The 23462-nt window shown below is 40.7% G+C and overlaps 1 protein-coding gene across 1 annotated transcript; it reads left to right on the forward strand.

Moving 5' to 3' along the window:
• Positions 1 to 1632: 1632 nt before the first annotated feature.
• On the forward strand, positions 1633 to 19962 carry RHEX (regulator of hemoglobinization and erythroid cell expansion). The gene is made up of 5 exons (XM_044003152.1): positions 1633 to 1637; positions 10232 to 10338; positions 12576 to 12716; positions 18825 to 18904; positions 19765 to 19962. Exons 1-5 carry the CDS (start codon positions 1633 to 1635, stop codon positions 19960 to 19962), a joined length of 531 nt encoding a protein of 176 aa, XP_043859087.1.
• The last annotated feature ends 3500 nt before the right edge of the window (positions 19963 to 23462 follow it).

Raw genomic sequence — 23462 nt, forward strand, 5'->3', positions numbered from 1 at the left:
ACAGCTAGTAAGTGTTAAGTGTCTGAGGTCAGATTTGAACTCCGGTCCTCCTGAATCCAGGGCCGGTATTCTATCCACTGCACCACCTAGCTGCCCCACTTTTACCATCTTCTTACACTTTGATCCAGAAACACTATTCTTCTTGTTGTTCAAAACTCAACAAACTCCATGCCTTTGTATCATCTGAACCCCACTTTTTGCTGCTGCCCCTCCCTGCTATTGGAGGAGAGTCCCTGCCCTCAAGGAGCTCACAGTCTATTGAGAAAGACAGAATAAAAGTAACTATGTATAAAGAAGACATAAACAGGATAAGTTGGAGATAATAAATATATGGAAGGCACTAACATTAAGAGGGAATCATGGGGCAGCTAGGTAGCGCAGTGGATAGAGCACCAGCCCTGGAGTCAGGAGGACCTGAGTTCAAATTCAGCCTCAGACACTTGACACTTAACTAGCTGCGTGACCCTGAGCAATTCACTTAACCCTCATTGCCCTGAAAAAACAAAAAACAAAAACAAACAAACAAAAAACATTAAAACATATTTTTTAAAAAAGAAAGAAAGTAAGTTCATTGATGGCAAGGACGACCTTTTGGGGCAACTAGGTGGCGCAGTGGATAGAGCAACGGCCCTGGATTCAGGAGGACCTGAGTTTAAATCTGGCCTCAGACACTTAACACTTAGTAGTTGTGTGACTCTGGGCAAGTCACTTAACCCCAGCTGCCTCATCAAAAAAAAAAAAAAAAAAAGGTAGGAGGGGGCAGGTTGTAAATGTCTTTGGATTGGGGCAGCTAGGTGGTACAGTGGATAAAGCACTGGCCCTGTACTCAGGAGGACCTGAGTTCAAATCCAGCCTCAAACACTTGATACTTACTAGCTGTGTGCCCCTGGGAAAGTCACTTAACCCTCATTGCCCCTCAAAAAAAAGAGAATAAAAATCTTTGGAGATTTTATACAGTCATACCTCATTTGATTGTGCTTCACTTTATTATGCTCTGCAGATCATTGTGGGGGGTTTTTGGTTTTTTTTACAAAGTAAAAGTCCGTAGCAACCCTGCATTGCGCAAGTCTGCAGCACCATTTTTCCAACAGCATGTGCTCACATCTTGTCTCTGTGTCACATTTTGGTCATTCTTGCAATACTTAAAACTTTCATTATTATCATATCTGTTATGGTGATCCGTGATTAGTGATCTTTGATGTTACTATTGTAATTGTCTGGAGGCGCCAGAAACTGTGCCCATATAAGATGGAAATTTTAACTAATAAATGTGTGTGTTCTGACTGCTCCATTGACCAGCCATTCCCCATCTCTCTCTCCTCCGGCCTCCCTATTCCCCAAGACACAACAATATTGAAATTAGGCTGATTAATAATCCTACAATGGCATCTAAGTGTTTAGGTGAAAGGAAGAGTCGATCTATAAGGCAAACTTCATTGTTGTCTTATTTTAAGAAATTGCCACAGCCACTTTAGCTTTCAGCAACCACCACCCTGATCAGTCAGCAGCCATCAATACTGAGGCAAGACCCCCCTCCCCCCAGCAAAAAGGTTATGACTACTTGAAGCCTCAGATGAGGGTTGTCGATTTTTCAAGGAATAAAGTATGTTTAATCACTTATTAAACTACAGCATGGCGTAAATATGGCTTTTATATACATTGGGAAACCAAAAACTTCGTGTGACTTGCTTCATTTTGATATTTATGGGGCAGCTAGGTGGTACAGTGGATAGAGTACTGGCCCTGGAGTCAGGAGGACCTGAGTTCAAATTCAGCCTCAGACACTTGACACTTACTAGCTGTGTGACCCTGGGCAAGTCACTTAACCCCCATTGCCTCACCAAAAGAACCCACAAAACCATTTTGATATTTAATTTACTACAGTGGTCTAGAATAGAATCTGCAGCATCTCTGAGGTATGTCTGTATTTGGGAGCCTCTGGAGTATATTGAATAAATGGTTGGGGGGGGGGCGGGGTGAGGTGGGGGGGAGGGACATGGTGACATAGTCAGACCTGAGATTTAGGAAAATTAATTTGATAGCTGAGTGGAGGATAGACTGGAGTGGGGAGAGACAAAGTAGGGAGACCAATTAGCAGGCTGTTGTAGTCCAAGTATGAGGCTACAGAAATGTGATCAGTTATGATGATTAGTGATTAAGTGAACTTTTTACAAAGCACCCTGAAGCAGTGAATGGTGTGCTAGGCTTAGAGTCAGGAAGTTCTGGTTGTCAAAGATAGTTTGTGATCTGCATTAGTGGCACATAGTAGATGCTGGCAGTTCCCTGTGTTAAAGAAATGATGGGGGGGGCAGCTAGGTGGCGCAGTGGATAAAGCACCGGCCCTGGATTCAGGAGTACCTGAGTTCAAATCTGGCCTCAGACACTTGACACTTACTAGCTGTGTGACCCTGGGCAAGTCACTTAACCCTCATTGCCCCGCAAAAAAAAAAAAAAAAAAAAGAAAGAAATGATGGATCCTTTGTGTAAAATAAGGTAGCCATGACCAAAGGCAGACTCCTTGCCTTCTTGGGAAACTAGAACCGAGGCCATCAAAGCATTTGTCTTTTAGCCAAAAATTTTAACATATCCAAAATAAGATGAAAGTCATGTGTTTAAAATGTATGCCTGGAGCACCTAGGTGGTACAGTGGATAAAGCACTGGCCTTGGATTCAGGAGGACCTGAGTTCAAATCTGACCTCAGATACTTGACACTTAACTAGCTGTGTGACCCTGGGCAAGTCACTTAACCTTCATTGCCCTGCAAAAAAAAAAAAAAAAAAAACCAAAAAAATATATATGCCTAACCTGTCTTTTAAAAAAAATAAGTTTTTATTGATTTTTCTGTCTGTTTAATCACTATGTTTATTCCAAGTATCCCCTCTGCCCCAGAGATCCATCCTATATGGCAAATAATATTTTTAGAGAGGAAAAAAATCAGCACATTGATTAATACATTAAAAAAAGTGTGGAAAGGCAGAGCCAAGATGAAGGAGAAAAGGCAGGGACTCAACTGAGCTTTTCCCAGAATCCCTCTAAACAACTTTAAATAATGCCCTCAAGGGGGCGGCAAGGTGGTGCAGTGGATAGAGCACTGGCCCTGGAGTCAGGAGGACCTGAGTACAACTCCGGCCTCGGACACTTAACGTTTATTTACCAGCTGTGTGATCCTGGGCAAGTCCCTTAACCCCAATTGCCTCACTAAAAAAAAAAAAAATAAAATAAAATAATGCCCTCAAATAAATTCTGGAGTAGCACAGCCCACAAAAGGATGGGGTAAAACAATTTTCCAGCCTAAGACAACTTAGAAGGTCAACAGGAAAGATCTGTTGCATCTAACTGAGAGTGGAGGCCAGCAAAGGCCGTGTCCCAACAAACCAGCAGTAGGCCTTGTAGGCAATTGAATCAGTAGTGGCGGTGGCTGTTTCCAGGCCTCTCAGCCCACAGACAGGGAGAGGGTCAGACAATTGGTCAGAAGGAGATTACAGGGATCCCTTTGCTGGTACCAGGAGCAGGACTCTGTTGCATTACCCATACTTGGATGTGGGTGGCAGTCCTGGGTGGCAGTCCCAGGGTGAGGCGCACACCAGAGATTGTAGCCACATAGAGCAGGGACCCTCATCAAAGTTCCAAGGCAGAAAAGAGTGCTTTTGTTCTCTTACAAACCAGAGCACAGGCCAGGAGGATAGTAAACACACCTCTCCCTAGATCATATCACCTTGGAAGAACTGAAAACTTTACAGGTTCCCAGAATTATCTCTGAAAACAGTTACACAAAAAAACTTGAAATTTAGGACAGTGACCTCTCCACTCCAGAAGCAGAGCTCCACTTTAGCATAGAGTAAAAGTCAAGAGATAGGCTGGAAAAGAAATAGCAGAAAAGGATTTTGACTATTGGAAGTTATTATGGTGACCAGGAAGAGATCTCATGCTCGGGGCAACTAGGTGGCGCAGTGGATAGAGCACTGGCCCTGGAGTCAGGAGTACCTGAGTTCAAATCCAGCCTCAGACACTTAACACTTACTAGCTGTGTGACCCTGGGCAAGTCACTTGACCCTAATTGCCTCACCCAAAAAAACAAACAAACAAACAAACAAAACCCATAAACATAGGGCATGGGTGTGAATTGAATATGATGAGATAATTATCTAAAAAAATATGAAGGGGTGAGAAAGAAGAATGCACTGGAAGAAGGGGAAGGGGAGAAGTAGAATGGATAAATTATTCTTATAGTCATATGAAAAAATGCTGTAAATTGCTTTTGATTACAGAAATACAAATTAAAACAACTCTGAGCTACCACCCCATACTGATCAGATTAGCTAATATGACAGAAAATGGAAATGACAAATGTTAGAGGGTATGTGGGGAAATTGAGACACTAATGCACTGTTGGTGAAGTTGTAAATGGATTCAAACATTCTGTAGAACAATTTGGAACTATAACCCAAAGGGCTATAAAACCATGCATATCCTTTGACCAAGCAATATCAGTACTAGGTCTCTATCCCAAAGAGATCAAAAACAAAGAAGAAAGGGATCTATACATATGAAAAATATTTATAGCAGCTCTTTTAATGGTGTCAAAGACTTGAAAATTGAGAGGATGTTCATCAATTGGAGAATGGCTAAATAAATCATGATATATGGTTGCAATGGAATACTATTATGCTATAAAAATGATAAACAGGATGCTCTCAGAGAAACATGGAAAGATTTACATGAACTTCTGCAAAGTGAAATGAACAGAACCAGGAGAATATTTTACATAGTGGTAGCAATATATGATGATCAACTTTGAATGATTTAGCCATTTTCAGAAATACTGTGATTTAAGACAATGATGAAAATGCTACCCAACTCCAGAGAAAGAAATTGATGGAGTCTGAATGCAGATTGAAGCATACATTTTCTTTACTTTATTTTTCTTGGGGGTTTTTTGTCTTTGTTTTCTTTCATAACATGGGAATATGTTTTGTGTAACGGCACATGTATAACCTATATCAGATTGTTTGCCTTCTTAATGAGAAGAGGAGGGGAGTCAGTGGGGAGAGAATTTGGAACTCAAATTTTTTTTAAAAAACCCAAATGTTAGAAATTGTTTTTACACATAATAGATGGAAAATAAAATACTTTTAAAAATTTAAAGGCTGAAAACATGTGCAATGTTTGGAACCTGTGGACTTCCCTTCCATCTCCAGGAACGGGTAGGTTGGAAATTTCTTCTCATATCTTTTCATTGGAGTCTTGTTTGATCCTTATAATTGGGGGAGTGGGGGAGGAGGGAACAAAAAGGAAGAACTGCACTCCCTTGAAGAGACCTATCTTGGAAGGTCTATCTTGGAGGAGAGGAAGGGAGAAGTAAGCATTTACTAGCATGGTCCTGTACACAACTACCATGATTGAAAGCTCTTTGAGGATCCTCAATAGCCTGCCTTTAATGAAAGCACCACCTGTTTTGAGATACCTGTTTTTTCTACAGAATTAATGACTGTCCCTCCTTTCTCCATCCTGAATCCTTAGCTTTTCTATATTTTGTTTCAAGTTCAGTGAATCTCTTCTATTTTTATTCAGGGCACATATGATTGCAGACACAGCAGTCTCTCTGGGATGTCATTCTGCTACTGCTCAAGAGATTGGATTTTTTTTGTCATTTATCTACAAGCCTGACCTTTCTCTAGGAGAAAAGAGATGGACAGCTCCATACAGTCACTTCCTGCCTAGTCTCGGTCCCTCTCGGCTTTCTCTGAACCCTTGACCCTTGCTTCATCAGTGAAACTATTGGACTTGTGATATAATTGAAAGGAGAAAGGAGTGGATCAAGATCGAGAATGTGCCCATCAGAGTTCCAGACAGGAAGAATGGGGAATAGGAAAGAGAAAAGGAAAGGAGAGGACAGGCTAGGACAAGGAAGGAAAGAAGTTAATGAGTGGAGAAAAGAGAGCAGAGGAGAGGAGGGGAGGGGAGGGGAGAAAAGGAGAAGTTAGCATTTATCAGCATGGCCCTGTATATAACTAACATAATTGAAAGCTTTTTGAGGATCCTTAATAATTTTTAAGAGTGTAAAGAAATCCTGAAACCAAAATGTTTGAAGCATCTCTCTTAAAGTGAATTGGTCATCAGCTTATGTACATATCTCCCCATGGTGTGTCACCCATCTTGATTGGTGTGTGTGTGTGTGTGTGTGTGTGTGTGTGTGTGTGTGTGTGTGTGTGTGCCTGAGCAAGCAAGCATCCAGCTGGCACTAATCCTGGAAATGCTTCACTTTGAAGTAACCTAAAATGGATGCTGGTGTTGTATCCTCCCTTAGATTAGGTTGCTAGGAGAAGCTCAGAATCACCAATACTCGAGCACATTTGTAATAATTGCTGGAGGTTACCTGGAAATGACAACAGAGCAAGTTCAGCTGAGGGCAGTGGGGTGGTCTAAGGTACACTGCATATAGGAGACACAAGTCATGGGACTTATGAGGAACAGGGAGGCTGGGGTGTTTGAAGGGGGAGGACTGTGAACCAGATGCCTTATTCGGGAAGAGGGAGAGGTCTGTAGTTGACAGCTACAACAAATTGCTTGAGTTCTTGTGGGTGGGGAGTGGGAATGGAGGGGGGAAGAGAAATTGAAACACAAAGTTTTTTAAAAATTGATGTCAAAATTTTGTTTTTACATATATTTTGGAAAATAAAATTCTATTAAAAAAAAAACAAGGGGCATAGGATGAAGTGAAGTTTAGAAGATGTGAGGGGATCGCTAGATAGCAGAGGGAGCCACAGCAGCAAGGCCTAAGCCAGTCTAGCCCTGTGTCTTTAGGTTTGGGAAAGGAGGAATAGCCAACCTCGGAGAGAATGCCAAGAGATATTGGCATGTTTGGGAGGACCATAGGTTTCAGTGAGTTCTTCAAGATGGAAAGAATGTGAACACAGAGGGATGTATTAAAGTTACGGAGAACCCAACAGAATAGGAGGGCAGGGGAGGACAAGAACCACTGAAGAATAGAGCTCAGTCTACTCTGTGTGGGGTGGGAGGAAGTCAATGTAAGCTGTCTTTGCCCTGTTCCCCAGTTCCCAGTTCCAATTTTGAGTCCTACTAAGTCTGGGTATCTCATGTGGCCCCAGTGTGGTGGGTCTGCAGAGAGGTTCATGGCATTTCTAGACTATCCAAGAGAGGCAGCAGGGCAGTAGATGGGGGAGTAGTCTAGCTTGCAGCCAGGGAGGGTCTCCAGGGAAGACCAGGCTCTCTCTCAGAATTATTAGCACTGATAACAAGGGTTATTAATCTGGGGTTCTTAGACCTCAGGGGACTGTAAATGTATTTTAAAATTGTTTTTTTTTACCCCATGAGGTATTATTATCATGCCCATTTTATCCAGCCTAGGTCCTCTGACCTCTGCTTCTTACGTTCCCTTCCTTCAAGACTCAGCTCAAATCCTTCCCCTTGCAGGAGACGGAGTTAATCATTAATTTGTGAAATTATGAAATGGGGACAGGTACACCCAGGTCGTTGGGAACTTGATCGGCCACAGGAAATGGGGTGGCAATCACACTTTAATAAGGCATAGAGACAAGCAGCAAAAAGTGGGGAGAGAGACACAGAGGCAGACAGTGTGGAGACAGGGAATTATATGGTGAAGGAAGGCAGTCAATGTGAGGAAGAGGGTAGGGAGGTGAGGAGACAGAAAGTATCATTTATGAAACCATGGATTAGTGTTGCGAGCACTAGGCAGCATGGATCCAATGGAGATAGAGGGCTCAGGGGCTGGAACTTTTCTCATTTTTAAAGGGTTTATTGGGGAAATAGATCAGCTCCTATTTGTGCCACTTGGGGGTTAGTTCATTAACATATCCAAATCATCCCAAAGTTATTAGCATCTTAGTGCAGTTCTGTTGGTCTAGAGCTGGAGAGGTCTGGATTTTGTCTGGAGTTTACATATCACTGGACCAGAAGCCTTGGCAAGCAATGTCTAGGTGGTTTCCCCTGATTTAGCACATATTACCCAGCATGTGAATTTTAATTAATACCTGATACCATTTGTAAATAATGCTCATTTGATCTTTGGGATGGTTTGTGACTTCCAGGCCTTTTATCCTCTTAAGATCTACGTAAGCTAATGTGGTGGGACTAGATGGCTTCTAATGACCCTTCTTATTCTAGATTTAGGATCCTGTGAACATCGAGAAACATACAAAGTCCAAGGAAGAGAAACTTAAATCCAAGTCAGTGATTTCTAGTAGTAACAGCTTTGCTGTGGGATAGTAAGTGCTTGAAGAGTCAGAAGGGTCAAGTGCCAAAAACCTGAGATCAGGAGTGAGAGCATGTAAAGTTTATCCTGCATACTTTCTCAATCTGTTTTTCTCTTGATTACATTGCTTTTTCGGAGGACAGAATTTATTTTAATGTAGCCAAGAACATATGTCTTGTTTTTAATAATTTCTTCTTTCTATTTAATAGAAAAAGTCCTCTCCCCTCTATAACCGAGGTAAATTCCTTAATCCATTTTCTTCCGTTTTATTTATGGTACATTTTTGAGTCAGTCCTCTGGCAGAAATTGACTGTTTCATTTTTGCCTTTCTTTGTATTCCCAGTATATAGCCCATTGCCTACCCTAAATAAGTGCTTGGTAAAAGCTTGCTGACTGAGGTATGTGGTTTAAGTAGTGTGTCTAAATCAGTTTCCGGTCAAATTGCTAACTGACTTTCCCAGTATCTTTATTAAAAAATGAATTCTTGGGGCAGCTAGGTGGCTCAGTGGATAAAGCACGGGCCCTGGATTCAGGAGTACCTGAGTTCAAATCCGGCCTCAGACACTTAACACTTACTAGCTGTGTGACCCTGGGCAAGTCACTTAACCCCAATTGCCTTACCAAAAAAAAAATTTTTTTTAAATGAATTCTTTCATCAATTTTTATTGACTATAGGATAACCAAACACCAATCTTTCTTACGTATCTGGTATCTCAAATCCTCATTAGCTTTTTTTTCAGGGCATCCCTTGATATTCTTGCCAATTTGTTTTTCCATATAAATTTCTTTATGATTTGATCCAATTCCATGAGAAAAAAAAGTAACAATCCTTGCCTTGGTGATTTGATTAGCATTAAATTTAGTATATAAATTAATTTGGGGATGCATTGTCATTTTATGTGCTTATTAACACATTAACATTTGCTGTCAGAAATTGAAGTTCAGTACCTATCACTATTTTTTTAAATAGAATTAATTTTTATCTTCTTTTAAAATAATTTAATACATCTTTATTGATCTTTTGTTTTCTATTTCACCACAATTTTCCTCAGTATCTTTCTCTATTCCCCTCCAAGAGAGTAATTCCATAAACAAATAGTATTTTAAAGCCAAAAAGAGGGAAAAATAATCATAACTGATTATACGTACATACATCAAAAATATATATATACATGTACATACATTAAAAAGTCTGAAAATATGTGTAATGTACACTTGTAGACCTACAGTCACTGTAAAGGGGTGGAGTTGGGGTATCTTCTTGCCTCTCTCTCTCTCATGTGTGCAACATGCTTGTTCTTTGTAACGTTCATTCTTTTAAATTTAAGGTTTTTTAAAAATTATTTTAGTTCCAAATTCTCTCTCTCCCTCCACTCCCTTCCCCATCCATTGAAAAGGAAAGAAATATGGCATTCATTCTAAGTAAGACATCATATAAAACCTATTTCTATGTTAGCCATATTCCAAACCAAGAGTCCTAACTGTGATGCTTTGCCTCCTGCAGATCATCCAGAGAGAGGACCCTGGCAGCAGCTGACAGTCTTCCTACCTGCTCATTCTGTCCCCAGAGAAGCCTGAGCACCAGTGAGGACGGCTATGGAGCCCATACTGAGGCTAGTGCTGGGAATCATAACCCCCCTGAACCCCTCTCCCCACTCCCACATAGCTGGGTCTGGTTTCTGGCTCCAGCTTGATTGGGAATGGGTTCTGGGCCAACCGGAAACCGTTCCCCAGCCTCTCTCCACTTAATCCTCCTTCCTCCTAGTCTCTGCCATTTATGAAGGGGAAACAGCTTCACAGAGGTTTTTAGATGACCTGTGCAGGGTCACAAAAGTGAATTAAATCCTGACACTTCCATATCTCATTAAGTAGCTCAGCAGATTGGCAAGCAGTCAGGGTCCGGGGGAATTGATGCAGCAGCCACGGCATTCAGTTACCCTTAAAGGTTCTAATTCTGATCCTCTTCCCCCTGCCCCTCAACCTGCTTTTGTTTCCAGCTCCATGAATGTTGAACTCTGGCACATCATACTGATTGAAGTGACTGCCTTCCTCCTCCAGGCTGCCCTCCTCTTAGTCCTATACATTTTACTCCGAAGGCAAATAGGTAATTTTCTTTCTGTTTTCTTTTTTTCCCCAATCTTTATAGTATTTTATTTTTTCCAGTTACATGTAAAGATAGTTTTCAATATTTGTTTTTATAAGATTTTGAGTTCCAAATTTTTCTCCCTTCCTCCTTTCTTTCCCTGTCCCCAAGGCAGAAAGTAATCTGATATAGGTTATATATGTACGATTACATTAAACATATTTCCACATTAGTCATAAAATGTAAAAGAAGAATCAGAACAAAGGGAAAAAACCTCAGAAAAGAAAAAAAGTAGAAACAGTATGGTTCCATCTGCATTCAGATTCCACAATTCTTTTTTCTGGATGTGGAGAATATTTTCCATCATGAGTCCTTTGGAACTGTCTTGGATCATTGTATTGCTGAGAAGAGCCAAGTCTATCACAGCTGATCATCACACAATGTTGCTGTTACTGTGCACAGTGTTCTCCTGGTTCTACTCACTTCACTCAGCATCAGTCCACTTAAGTTTTTCCAGGTTTTTCTGAAATCTGCCTGCTCATCATTTCTTATAGCACAATAGTATTCCATTACATTCATATACCACAACTTGTTCAGCCATTCCCCAGTTGATGGGCATCCCCTCAATTTCCAATTCTTTGCCAACACAAGGAAAGCTGCTATAAATATTTTTGTACATGTGAGTCCTTTCCCACTTTTTATGATCTCTTTGGGATACAGACCTAGTAGTGGTGTTACTGGGTCAAAGGGTATGCACAGCCCTATAACCCTTTGGGCATAGTTCCAAATTGATCTCCAGAATGGTTGGATCAGTTCACAATTCCACAAATAGGCAATTTTCAACAAAAACAACCCAGGTGTCTCTGTGCCCAGGACGGAACTTAACTATTTGGTATCCAGCAATCCCAACTTGCAGAGTCCCCTAGAGTGCCAAGGTCTTGGCACCAAACACTCTTGGCACCAAACATACTCTCCAAAGGGGCCCTCAGAAGAAAGACCTTGCTCCATTGCAGGGCCCTGACACAATTTCACCTGTTTCTATGTATGAGGGATGGGGTCAGCACAGAAGCCAGCCCCAACAGAGATATAGTTCATAACTCATCTTCCAAAGAGTATCATAGTGGCAGTTGTACCTCACATCTCTGGGAGATATTAAGGTTCAGCAATGGGGGTTATAGTAAGAGGAGATCATGGAAGGACACCCTACTCGGGAGGATATGACCTGGGACAAAGCCCTGTTTGCCCTGTACAGTTACAGCTCTTCCTAATAGTTAAGGACAGCTAGGTGGTACAGTGAATAGAGAGGACTAGAGCTGGAGTCAGGAGGATATGAGTTCAAACCCAGGTTCAGACACTTATTAGCTTTGTGATTCTGGGCAAGTCACTTAACCCCTGTTTGCCTCAGTTCCTCAACTATAAAAATGGGGACACATTGGAGAATGAAATGGTAAACCTTTCCAGTATCTTTGTCAATATCACAAAGAGTTGAACATGACTGAACGACAACAAAAAAAAAGAAAGGAAAACCAAACTAGGCAAATAAAAATTATAAAGATGAAATAAAGGAGACTGTTAGAAATTATTTTACCCAACCATATGCTAAAAAATTTCAAAACTTAGAAGAAATATATGAATACTTACAAAAGTATAAAATACCCAGATAAACAGAATAAGATATAGAAACTCAAAAAAATCCAATTCCCGAAAAAGAAAATTTTAAAACCATAAATGAACTCCCAACAAAAATAGCACCTGTGAGGAAAAAATGAAGGAGTTGTCATTGTTTAGCCAGTTGCTAAGAAATGGACTTGAACTGAACAAGAGAGTGTATGTCAACCACAAAGGAATACAGGCACCTAATGGGCTCCTAAGGGAAATTGTAGAAACACCAATAGAATAAATCTGTTTTGGGGGGGTTTTTTGCGGGGCAATGGGGGTTAAGTGACTTGCCCAGGGTCACACAGCTAGTAAGTGTCAAGTGTCTGAAGCCGGATTTGAACTCAGGTACTCCTGAATCCAGGGCCGGTGCTTTATCCACTGCACCACCTAGCCACCCCCAAATAAATCTGTTTTAACTCCTTTAGGTATCTGTTTGTTTGAAGGTAGGGGATGAGATGATATGACTTCTTGAGAACCCATCCCACCTCTAAATAACTAGTTTTCTAGTACTCTAAAGAAAGCAGTTGGGTAAAATACACTTGGATAGAAACAAGAAAAGTCTAAGGTCAGATATTAATCACCAAACATTGTCTCTCTAGCCAACCACTGTGGTCAAATGGTGAAAGCTATAAGTGCCCAGGTACAGGCGCCAAAGAAGCCAGAAGGCAATAATGATACACCTGCTTTGGAAAAGACAGGGTCTAAGAGGAATGTTCCAGGTCCTGCCCTGTCTTATAGGGGTGAGTAAGCCTACCTTGCTTTGGGGTCATTAGAAGTGCTAGTGTTCCCTCTGGATGCCTTGGAAGGGGTATCCCCTTTGTTTACCTGCACCCCCATCAGTCCCTCCCCCTTTTCTCAAGAAGCTGAGCCCGACCTTGATTTAATTTATGGCATCTAGCCTTATGTCTTACAGTAGTATACCAGTGTCTTCCTTCCTTCCTTCCTTCCTTCCTTCCTTCCTTCCTTCCTTCCTTCCTTCCTTCCTTCCTTCCCTTCTTTCTTTCTTTCTTTCTTTCTTTCTTTCTTTCTTTCTTTCTTTCTTTCTTTCTTTCTTTCTTTCTTTCTTTCTTTCTTTCTTTCTTTCCTTTCTTCCTTCCTAGTATATACTTTATCTTATTCCAAAGAAAGTATATAACACAAAGGACTCCAATCCAAGCTCACAAACAATTAAAACAACTTTCTTCCCCTCTCTTTACTTATAGTACTATCCTGAAGTTGAGGCTCCCCGCAAAAAGGAAAGAACTGGGTTACAGGGTGGGAAAGGTAGATAGGGGGCTTGCAAAGGAATTGTTCCCCTTCTAGCTCACTAGACTAGTTGATCACCCTCACTTTCCACTTCCTTCTTTCCTACTCATAGGCTGCTAAATAGAGCTGGAGGAAGTCACAAAACCATGTTGACTGGGTTCATGACAAATTTATGTTATCAGATCTCAACTGGGCTTTCACTATAGCAAGGCAATGCTTCTGCTACACCCTAATCAGTTCTCTTTTCCACTCATTGCAATAGCTGTCTCAAATGTCTCCTCTCCTTAAGCCTCCCAAACCACCAACCCCCCACCTCTCTACTCCACTCCCACCCCCTGCCCCAGCTAAAGGCCTCACTTCATATTACACGGGAAAAAATGAGGTCATTTGCCTCCAAATCCCTCTTCGCCCTTTTTTATCTCAAATCCCCTTGTCATCCTCATTCCCCACTATCTGCTCCTTTACTTCAATCTCTGATGAAGAGGTGCCCCTTTTCCTTGCCAAGACCAACCATTCTGCATATACCCCCTTGAACCCCCTTCTATCTTTTCCAACAGCCTCCCACTATTGTCCTCCCTACCCTAATCTTCAATTTGTCTCTATCTACTGCTTCTTTCCCTGCTGCCTACTAAAAAGTCTGTCTCTTATTCTTTTAAAAAACATTTTATTTTTCCCCAATTACATGTAAAAATAATTTTAACATTCTGTTTTTAAAAAAATTTTGAGTTCCAAATTTTATTTCTCCTTCCTTCCCTTCCCCTTCATTGAGAAGGTGAGCAACTTGATATATATTATACATGTTCAGTCATGCAAAACATTTTCTTATTAGTCATGTTGTGAAAAAAACACAGAAAAAAAACCCAAACCAAGAAAAACAAAGAAAAATGTTAAAAGTATGCTTTAATCTTCATTCAGACCCCATCAATTCTTTCTCTGGAAATGGATAGCATTTTTCATCATAAATCCTTCAGAATTATTTTGTACCATTGTATTGCTGAAAATAGCTGTCATTCACAGTTGATCATCATATTATATTGCTGTTAGAGTGTAAAATGTTCTGGTCCTACTCACTTCACTTTGATCAGTTCATGTAAGTCTTTTTAGGTTTTTCTGAGAGCATCCTGCTTGTCATTTCTTATAGCACAATGGTATTCCATCACAGTCATATACCACAATTTGTTTAGCTCTTTTCCAGTTGATGGGTATCCCCTCAATTTCTAATTCTTTACCACCACAAAAAGAGCTGCTATAAATATTTTTGTGTATATAGGTCCCTTTCCTTTTTTTTAAAAAAAAATCTCTTTAGAAAAAAAGACCTATTTGTCCCAAAGGACTAATGATGAAGCATACTATCCACTTCCAAACAAAGAACTGATATTGATTGAACACAGATTGAAGCATGATATTTTTCACTTTCTTTCATTTTTTATTCAGGTTTTCCTATACAAAATGACTAATGTGGTAATGTTTTACATAATTGCACATGTATAACCTATATCTGATTGCTTACTACCTGAGGGGAAGGGAGGGAAGGAGGGATAGAATTTGGAACTCAGAACTTTAAATAAAAATGTTCATTATCCAATAAATAAATTAATAAATAAAAATTAAAACAAAATCTTTTTGGAATACAGATTTAGCATTGGTATTGTTGGATCAAAGCACAGGCACAATTTTATAGCCCTTTGGGCATGGTTCCAAATTGCTTTCCAGAATGGTTGGATCAGTTCACAACTCCACCATCAGTGCATTAATATCCCAGTTTTCCCATATTCCCTACAACATTTATCCTTTTCCTTTTCTGTCATATTGTCCAAGGAGGGAAGGAAGAGAAGAGACAGAGGTCCTTCTCACTTTACCACAGAGAAGCCCAGAGAGATTAAAAGTTAGCAACTCCAGGTCACAGCTGGTAGAACTGGGTCTAGAATACAGATCTCTTTGACTCTCATGTACCTACTAAACTTGTATATGATTGTGTATGTGAGTGTCTTAATAAAAGATTATTAATGTTTATGTTGCTAATCAATTAAGCAAATGAAATAATGTGCCTATCATAAAATCTCAGCACATAAGAGCTGGAAGAGACCTTAAAGATCAGTTGATCCAGCTCCTTTCATTTTCAAGGGAGGAAACTGAGGTCCAGAGAGGGGAAAAGACTTGTCCAGGCTCACACAGAAAGTTAGTAATAAAGCTGGGGAAAGGACCTGGGTCTCCTCTGTCCCTACTTTTTAGTTGCTTAACATCATGGAGAATAGAAGAGGCACCACAGGATTGAAGACAAGCAAATGTTCTAGATTTCCAAAAAAGGTAAGAGAAGAGAGTTTGAAAATTATAGATCATTGAGCTTGATTTTGATCCCTGGACAAATTCTAGAAGATTATCAAAGAAATGGTGATTGACTATTTAGAAAAGATTTCCTTTGAAGAATTGTTGAAGAACTGGTCTTGCAGACTAATCTTAGTTTCCTTTTTGACAGTTACTACAGTGAAATACTATAGATATTGTTTGCCTATCTCTTCAGTGAAGCATTTGATAAAGATTCTTGCACTATTTTTATGGAAAAGACAGAAAGATGTGGGCTAGAAGATAAAGCAATTAGATGGGTTCAGAACTGCCTGATTGGTTGGATTCACATAAGAGTCCTTAGTTCAGTGGTAACTTGGCAAGAGTTATCTCCAATGGAGTATTCTAGGGAACTGTTCTAGGAAAGCTCTTTCACATTCTTGATCAAAGAGCATAGATAAAGGGATAGATGGTGGCCTCATCAATTTGTAGATGACACAAAACTGAGATGGATAGCTCCCACTCTGGGTGACAAGAGTCAGGATCTAAAAAATATCTTGAGAGGCTAGAACATGAGGCAGAATTAAATGTGATGAAATTCAACTCAAAAATTTTGTGATTCTTCAGTAGTTTCAGCTCCCTAGTGCTTTCCATTTGGCCAGGATGCTATCTTCTATTTTTATTGCTCTAGGGCTGGCAAATCTGGTGGCATGACAGGAAAATTCAGGAACCATCCACATAACGAAAGGAGCTCTTGCCTCTACAAATGAATGACCCACCCTCTGGTTCACTCTCTAAACAGTCACTCACTTTTCAACTCCCTAGGGGCTGATGAATCTGCTGGACACTTATGGTGCTATCTTTTCAGTTTTCCTGTAAGAGAAATATGGTCATCAAAATTATTTGGAGCTGGGGACAGCTAGGTGGCACAGTGGATAAAGGACTGGCCCTGGATTCAAGAGGACCTGAGTTCAAATCCGGTCTCAGACACTTGACACTTACTAGCTATGTGATCCTGGGCAAATCACTTAACACTCATTGCCCCATGCCAACAAAAAAAAAGGAAAAAATTATTTGGAGCTGACTCATATCTATTTGCTGGTGCATGAGGCTTTGCTTTGAGTAGGTAAGGGAAAGAATGGTCTTGGGACAGATGAGAAAAGAGGATTCCTCTGAGGTACCTTTTAGTCAGGGAACTCAGAGGCCATTGAGTCCAACTGCCTCATTTTACAGACGAAGAAACTGAGGTCCAGGGGAAGTTTAGTGACTTGCCCAATATCAACCAGGATAGCAGGATAGTAATCATAGAAGATAGATAGATAGATAGATAGATAGATAGATAGATAGATAGATAGATAGATAGATAGATAGATTCTCTCTCTCTCTCTCTCTCTCTCTCTCTCTCTCTCTCTCTCTCTCTCTTTTCCCTCCCTCCCCCCATCTCTCCAAGCCTCTCAGTTTCCTTCAGGCATTACCTAAAGTCTTACCTTCTACAACAAGCCTTTCCTTCCCTAATCTTACTGTATTCCCTCTAATATTATCTCCCCCTTACCCTGTATATATCTTGTTCATACATAGCAGTTGGCATGTTATCTCCCCTTGGTCTCTGAGCTCCTTGAGAGCAGGAACTGTTTTTTGCCTTTCTTTGAATCCTTAGACCGTAGTACACAGTAGGCACTTATCAAATGCTTGTTGACTGGTTGAAGTCAAGCCCTCAGTCTCTGGAGCCAGAGCTCTTTATGTGTTGTCTCCACCAGCTTTTCAAAGCCAAGTACGTCTAAATGTTTTTCACTAACCTCCAGGAACAGAACAAAATAGTACTAATTCATGTTTCAATATCTCTTAAAGACTTACAGAATAATTTCCTTACATAACCTTGTGAAGTGGAGATATGAGGGACTGAGATAATGAACTGATGGGCTGGAGGTGATTTACCCAAGGTCACAGAGTGAGTCAGCGTGTGTTCAAACTCAACCCTACATCTTGTATGTCCTAATCCAATGCTCTTTCTATCAAACCAGGCTGCCTCCTTTCAATCATCTTCCTGGTTTAATGCCCTTTACACTGCATTCCGGAAATAGGGATAGTCATAGTTGCCCTCCAACTTCTCAGTTTTGCCAATAAAGTCCTCTGCATGGGGGGTGGGAGCGGGGTGCTGTAGCAAACTGGAGCTGATTGTTAAATTTTCAGCATGAGCCTTTACATCTCAGAAAACACATTAGGAAATCGGGGCTTAATTTATTATTTGTTGACTATCTAGATTTAAGAGAGAAAATGTTAATAATCAGATTAAATTTAAAATTATGCAGTGGGTACATTTTCCCCCAGAGTCAGTTGTTACATATTTACCACCATTCCCCTATTTGTAAACCTTAAAGAGGGGCAGGTAGGTTTATAGCCATAATGCATAGAATATTCGTTCTGCAGTTAGGAAGTTCTGAGTTCAAATTTTGACATTTATTAGTTGTATGACCCTGGGCAAGTCATTTAACCTTGATTGTTTCCACCAGAACAAAAACAAAAACAAACAAACAAAAAACTTGAAGAGCCTATAATGTGAACTATAATTATTATTAAGATTATTGGGGGGGGCAGCTAGGTGGCGCAGTGGATAAAGCACCAGCCCTGGATTCAGGAGGACCTGAGTTCAAATGTAACCTCAGACACTTAACAATTACTAGCTGTGTGACCCTGGGCAAGTCACTTAACCCTCATTACCCCGCAAAAAACCAAAAAGATTATTTTTATGCCTATAGGGCTCAATCAGCCATTTGACCAGGTAGTATAACTGGAACTAGAACTTGGTTTTCTTTAGGTAGAAGTAGATGTCTGTGACCAGAGCCTGAGAACTGAAGTTTGAATCCGTGTTTCTACTGCTTCTTGTGTGACCTTGGCCAGATCACTTCCCCTCTGTGCCTCAGTTTCCTCCTTTCTTAATGGAGAGGGTTGGACTAGAAAGCCTCTTGTCCCAAATGGGATCCCAGTTCTGAATCCAACGTGCCACTTGATCTGCCGTCCTCTCTCCCTGCTCCCTCCCTCTGTTCTCGTCTCTTTCTCTGTTGTCATTCCCCTTCTTGCTCTCTCCGTCTCCCTGCCTCTCTGTCTCTTTCTCTAATTCACCCTCTGCCCTTCACTGTCATCTTTTCCAAATCACCACCCTCCATTCCCTCCCATGTCGATCAAGGCTTTGCCTTCCATTGTATCACCAGTACTTAGGATATAGGAAGTGTTTAACCAATGTATGTTGAGTGACTGTTTCTCCTGGAAGAACGACCCAAGTCCGTCATGCTTTAATCCTATGACAGTCTTCTCTCACCTAGATGCTAATGGCAGTGACAGTGATTCATCCTCAGACAGCTCTGACAGTTCAGAAAGCTATCCTCCAGCTTCCACCAGCAAGGTAAGAGGCTCTTCCAGGAGCCAAAGTATCTATGGGAGGAGCAAGTCCCCCCACCCCGTAGGGTGGGCAGAGTGGTTCAGTCTGAGAGGAGCTGGCATGGGAAATAGCTATCTCAGGATGAAATGGCCAAGGAGGTAGGAGCAGGGGACAGAAAAGAAAAGATCCTGTTGGATGTGGGTGGTCTGATTTCCACCTCTAGGTTTGAACAGAAAGAGACAGGAGGCAAAGGGAGGTCTGAGTTGACTCCCAAAATGAATATGCTAATGAAGAGACCACTGTCCTGCTCTCTGGGGTGCAATCAGGCCTGTAATCCTGGTATCATAGGGAGACAAGTTCCTGGGCTTCTCTCTGTCCACTCTGTGAACCACCCTCACAGTCCACCCCTGCTCACATACCACTTAAATAAATTACAGTTATCCCTTCCACATCACAACTTTCTTTGTCCCAGTTTCAATATATCACAGGTATAAGCAATTAAATGGGATTTGGGGGGAATTTTGTGGAAGTCCCTGATGACCCAGATTCTATGGCCAAACACAATGCAAGTTTTACAGTAAGGTGCTATACACACCCAATAAAAGAAAAAGAAAAAATTCAGACCTCTGGTATGAAGGGAGGGCCCAAAAATTTCACATGGGTTTTCCAGATCTCCAGGGCACTGTACCCCTAACCTCACAATGTGGAAGGGATAACTGTAATGTGGGTTTCGGCTTCTTTTTCTCTGTGTAATCATTCCATTGCCCCTACCCCGAATATACTAAGAGATGGAACTTTTATGCTAAGGTCTACCTAACCATCCCATTCACAATGGGAGTTGGGTTTGGACTCCCAGTTTTCTGCCTTCTTTCCGGTGTTCCTAGGCACTCAAGGAAATTAATTACAGCACCCTGGTCTTCCCAGCCACTGGTTGTCGAAAGACTCTGTCTCCTGAGGACTATGAGAACATCAAGGCAGCTGGTGATTATGTCAACGTGGACCCCAAGAAATGTAAAATTAATGCCTGGAATTTCAATTGCTCCTTCTCTGAGCCAGTGGAGTACACAGAAGTGGCGATGTGAATCCCGACAACCAAGCGGGCCTCTCTCCTCTACAAATTCTTGGATTTGAGTAGAAAGGTTTTCTTCACTAATGAGCACAAGGAAACAACTTATAGAAGAATTCAGGTTAGAGGCCAGGTAGAACGGCTATCAAGATGCTAAGACATGGAACTTTGTTTTTTTTTTGGTGGGGCAATGAGGGTTAAGTGACTTGCCCAGGGTCACACAGCTAGTGTCAAGTGTCTGAGGCTGGATTTGAACTCAGGTCCTCCCGAATCCAGGGCCAGTGCTTTATCCACTGTGCCACCTAGCTGCCCCCTACATGGAACATTTTATTAAAGAAGGTATTAGAATCCATTCCATCCCATCCAAGGAGCACATATTAAATGCCTGCTGTGTACAGAAAACCACACAGGGTGGAAGGGGAGATCCAAAGTTTCACGGTCCCTATCCAGCCTAAGCTCTTCTAATGGGATATAATGCCTACAGAGATAACTATGCTAGACAATAATGCTGCCTGTCTGGAGAAGTCAAACTAAGAAAAGAAAAAGAGATAAAGACAAAGAAAAGAAATAAAAGAGGGCCCTTGAGGCTTTTTTTAATGCAAAAAAAAGAGAGAGAGAGAAGGAAGGACAGAAAGGAGCACAGACAAGCAGGAAAGCTTTGAAAGCTGCAAGTTGGATTTATTGTATGCTAAAAAAAAAAAAACAAAAAAACCTCAGCTGTGCAGAGTAGAGATTCATAGTTCTGTGTCCAATCTTCTTTTTCTATTCTAATATACATATATGTATGTATATTTCTATACATATATACACACATATATAATGAAAATGCCTTTTTATTTTTTTGTTTGCTAAGTTCAAAATAAAAATAAATGATAATGCTTTTGATGCTACATAAATGCCTTTATCATTTTTTTTTTTGCAGGGCAATGAGGGTTTAAGTGACTTGCCTAAGGTCACACAGCTAGTAAGTGTCAAGTGTCTGAGGCTGGATTTGAATTCAGGTCCTCCTGAATCCAGGGTTAGTGCTTTATCCACTGTGTCACCTGCCCCTTGTCATTTATTTTTAAAAGTCTGTACATGGGACAGCTAGGTGGCACAGTGGATAAAAGCACCGGCCCTGGATTCAGGAGGACCTGAATTCAAATCTGGCCTCAGACACTTGACACTTACTAGCTGTGTGACTCTGGGCAAGTAACTTAACCCGCATTGCCCCGCAAAAAAACAAAAGTCTGTACAGTACTAGGTGGCAGGCAGTGTATACAGTGCCAGTTCTGAAGTCAAGAAGAGCTTGGTTCAAAAATGACCTCAGAAGCTTACTAGGTGTGTGACCCTGGGCAAGTCACTTAGCCTCTGTCTCCTTCTGTTTCCTCATAGTACCTACCTCCCAGAGTTGCTGTGAGGATGAAATAGGATGATATGTGTAAACTGCTGTTGTAATTTTTATTACTTATGCAAAATCAGATTTTTGGCATAAGCATGTGTTGTGCTTTGTCAGAGGCTTTTTTCCTACATCTATTGGCATGGTCACATGACTTTGGATGTTTTTGGTTTTAATGTGATTAATTGTGTTCATTTTTTTCCTGTGTTAATTGTTGAACCATCCTTGTATCCTGGGGATGGTTCCAACTAGATCATAGTGCATGGGGTGGGGTTGGGGAGGGCAAATTGCTGTAATCTTTTGGTGAGGATTTTGTTGTAATGTTTGATTTGATATTCATGAATGATTAAAAAAAGAAGTCAATTAAAAATTAGAGTTCTGAGGATTACTCACAAAATATATGGTCCCCATAGATGTCATAGAAACTTGAGAATATCTGATATAAAATGATTTGGCAAATGTCCCTGATGAGTACAAAGGTGAGTGAATGAAGGATGAGTCTTCTAGGGAGACTGGGCTAATGAAACTTTGGAATGGACTAGCAAATGAGTTGAAACAATTAGCAAAATGGCTGGAAAGCTGAACTAAGTGAAGCAGTGGGGTGCCTTGGGAAAAAATTGGAATTGGAGTCAGGAGAGATCCGGATTTGAATCCTGCCTTTGTTGCTTACAAGCAAGTATCTGACCAGGTGCAAGTCACAACCTCACCGATCTTCAGTTTCCTTTTCTTTAAAAAGGGGACAAGATGTATATAAAGTGCTTTGTAAACTCTAATTATATTCCTCTCTTGTGCATGTAAGTCGCAAGACCTAAATTTTCTCAAAATGTCTATAATAAATAGTTATATTAGGAAAGATTGAAATTACTTTCCTGAGGATACAAAATTATTAAATAGCTAGAGTTACTAATGAACAACCTATTAATTAAAATATTAACAATGAACAAACCATAACAATTTATTAACTGGTAAGTAGAAATAATTTATTAATGGATAAATATTAATGTTTTATTGACAAGTCTAATAAATGTCAATATTTTAGAAATAAATTAACATTGATTAGTAAACAATTATTTATTGATTAGAAATTAATAAGTGTTCATAATAAATACATGTTGATTATTTATTTATTAATAAATAGGGACAGGACCCTAAATGTCAAATTCGTAAATGGATAGGCAGATGGTACAGTGGATAGACCCTGGGTAAATCACTTTGCTGCAGCCTCAGTTTCTTCATCTGTCAAATCAGCAAATTAGGTATACAGTGTGATAGATACACTCTGTTCTGGGAGATGAGAGCACTTTAGGTACTAATAAAAAGCTTTCCTTAAAACACTCCTTTAAAGTAACTAGCATCTATTATGACTTCTGGATTATTATTGGGTTTGGAGGTGGTAGAATTACAAGCAAATGGGAGAATCCCAAAGGAGCAGATATTGGCTGGCTCATAAACAGTGAGGCACTTTCAGGACTATGGCGCCATCTGGTGACTGCAGGCTGAACTCCCAGCTCCTCTAGGAACCAATTGTTAACTCTCCTTTGGAGTGGGTTGAAAGGAGGGGGAGGAGGATGAATGTGCTCTAATTCCTCAGAACCTCCTATCCCATGTTACCATTCATGCTATTTCTGTATTTTTTTAGGTGAGGCTAGCCTCACGCCTGGTTATGATTTGGGGGTGGGCGGGAAGATGAAGCTTTCTTTGCCCATCCTCTCTCCAACAAAAATCTTCCCTAACTGCAAGATGATTCCTAAAATTCCTCTCAGTGGATTAAATGGGATTAATCAGGGACACAGTCTTTGCTCTGCAGAGAGTTTAGGCTTAAAATGAAAATATTGGGCAGCTAGGTGGCTCAGTGGATAAAGCACCATCCCTGGATTCAGGAGGATCTGAGTTCAAATCTGGCCTCAGACACTTGACACTAGCTGTGTGACCCTGGGCAAGTCACTTAACCCTCATTGCCCCACAAAAAAAAAAAAGAAAAAATATTCCTGGGAGCTGTAATACACTCATTTAAATTCACACAATGGTATATATAACTTAGAGGTGGGCCTTTGCAGAGTAAACTTTTATAGCATAGGGGAAGAAAGAGGAAGGACATTCGTTGCTGTTGTTGCTGTTGTTATTTGTCCTTCTTGTTC

Source organism: Dromiciops gliroides, chromosome 4, assembly GCF_019393635.1.
Source record: "Dromiciops gliroides isolate mDroGli1 chromosome 4, mDroGli1.pri, whole genome shotgun sequence".
NCBI lineage: Eukaryota > Metazoa > Chordata > Mammalia > Microbiotheria > Microbiotheriidae > Dromiciops > Dromiciops gliroides.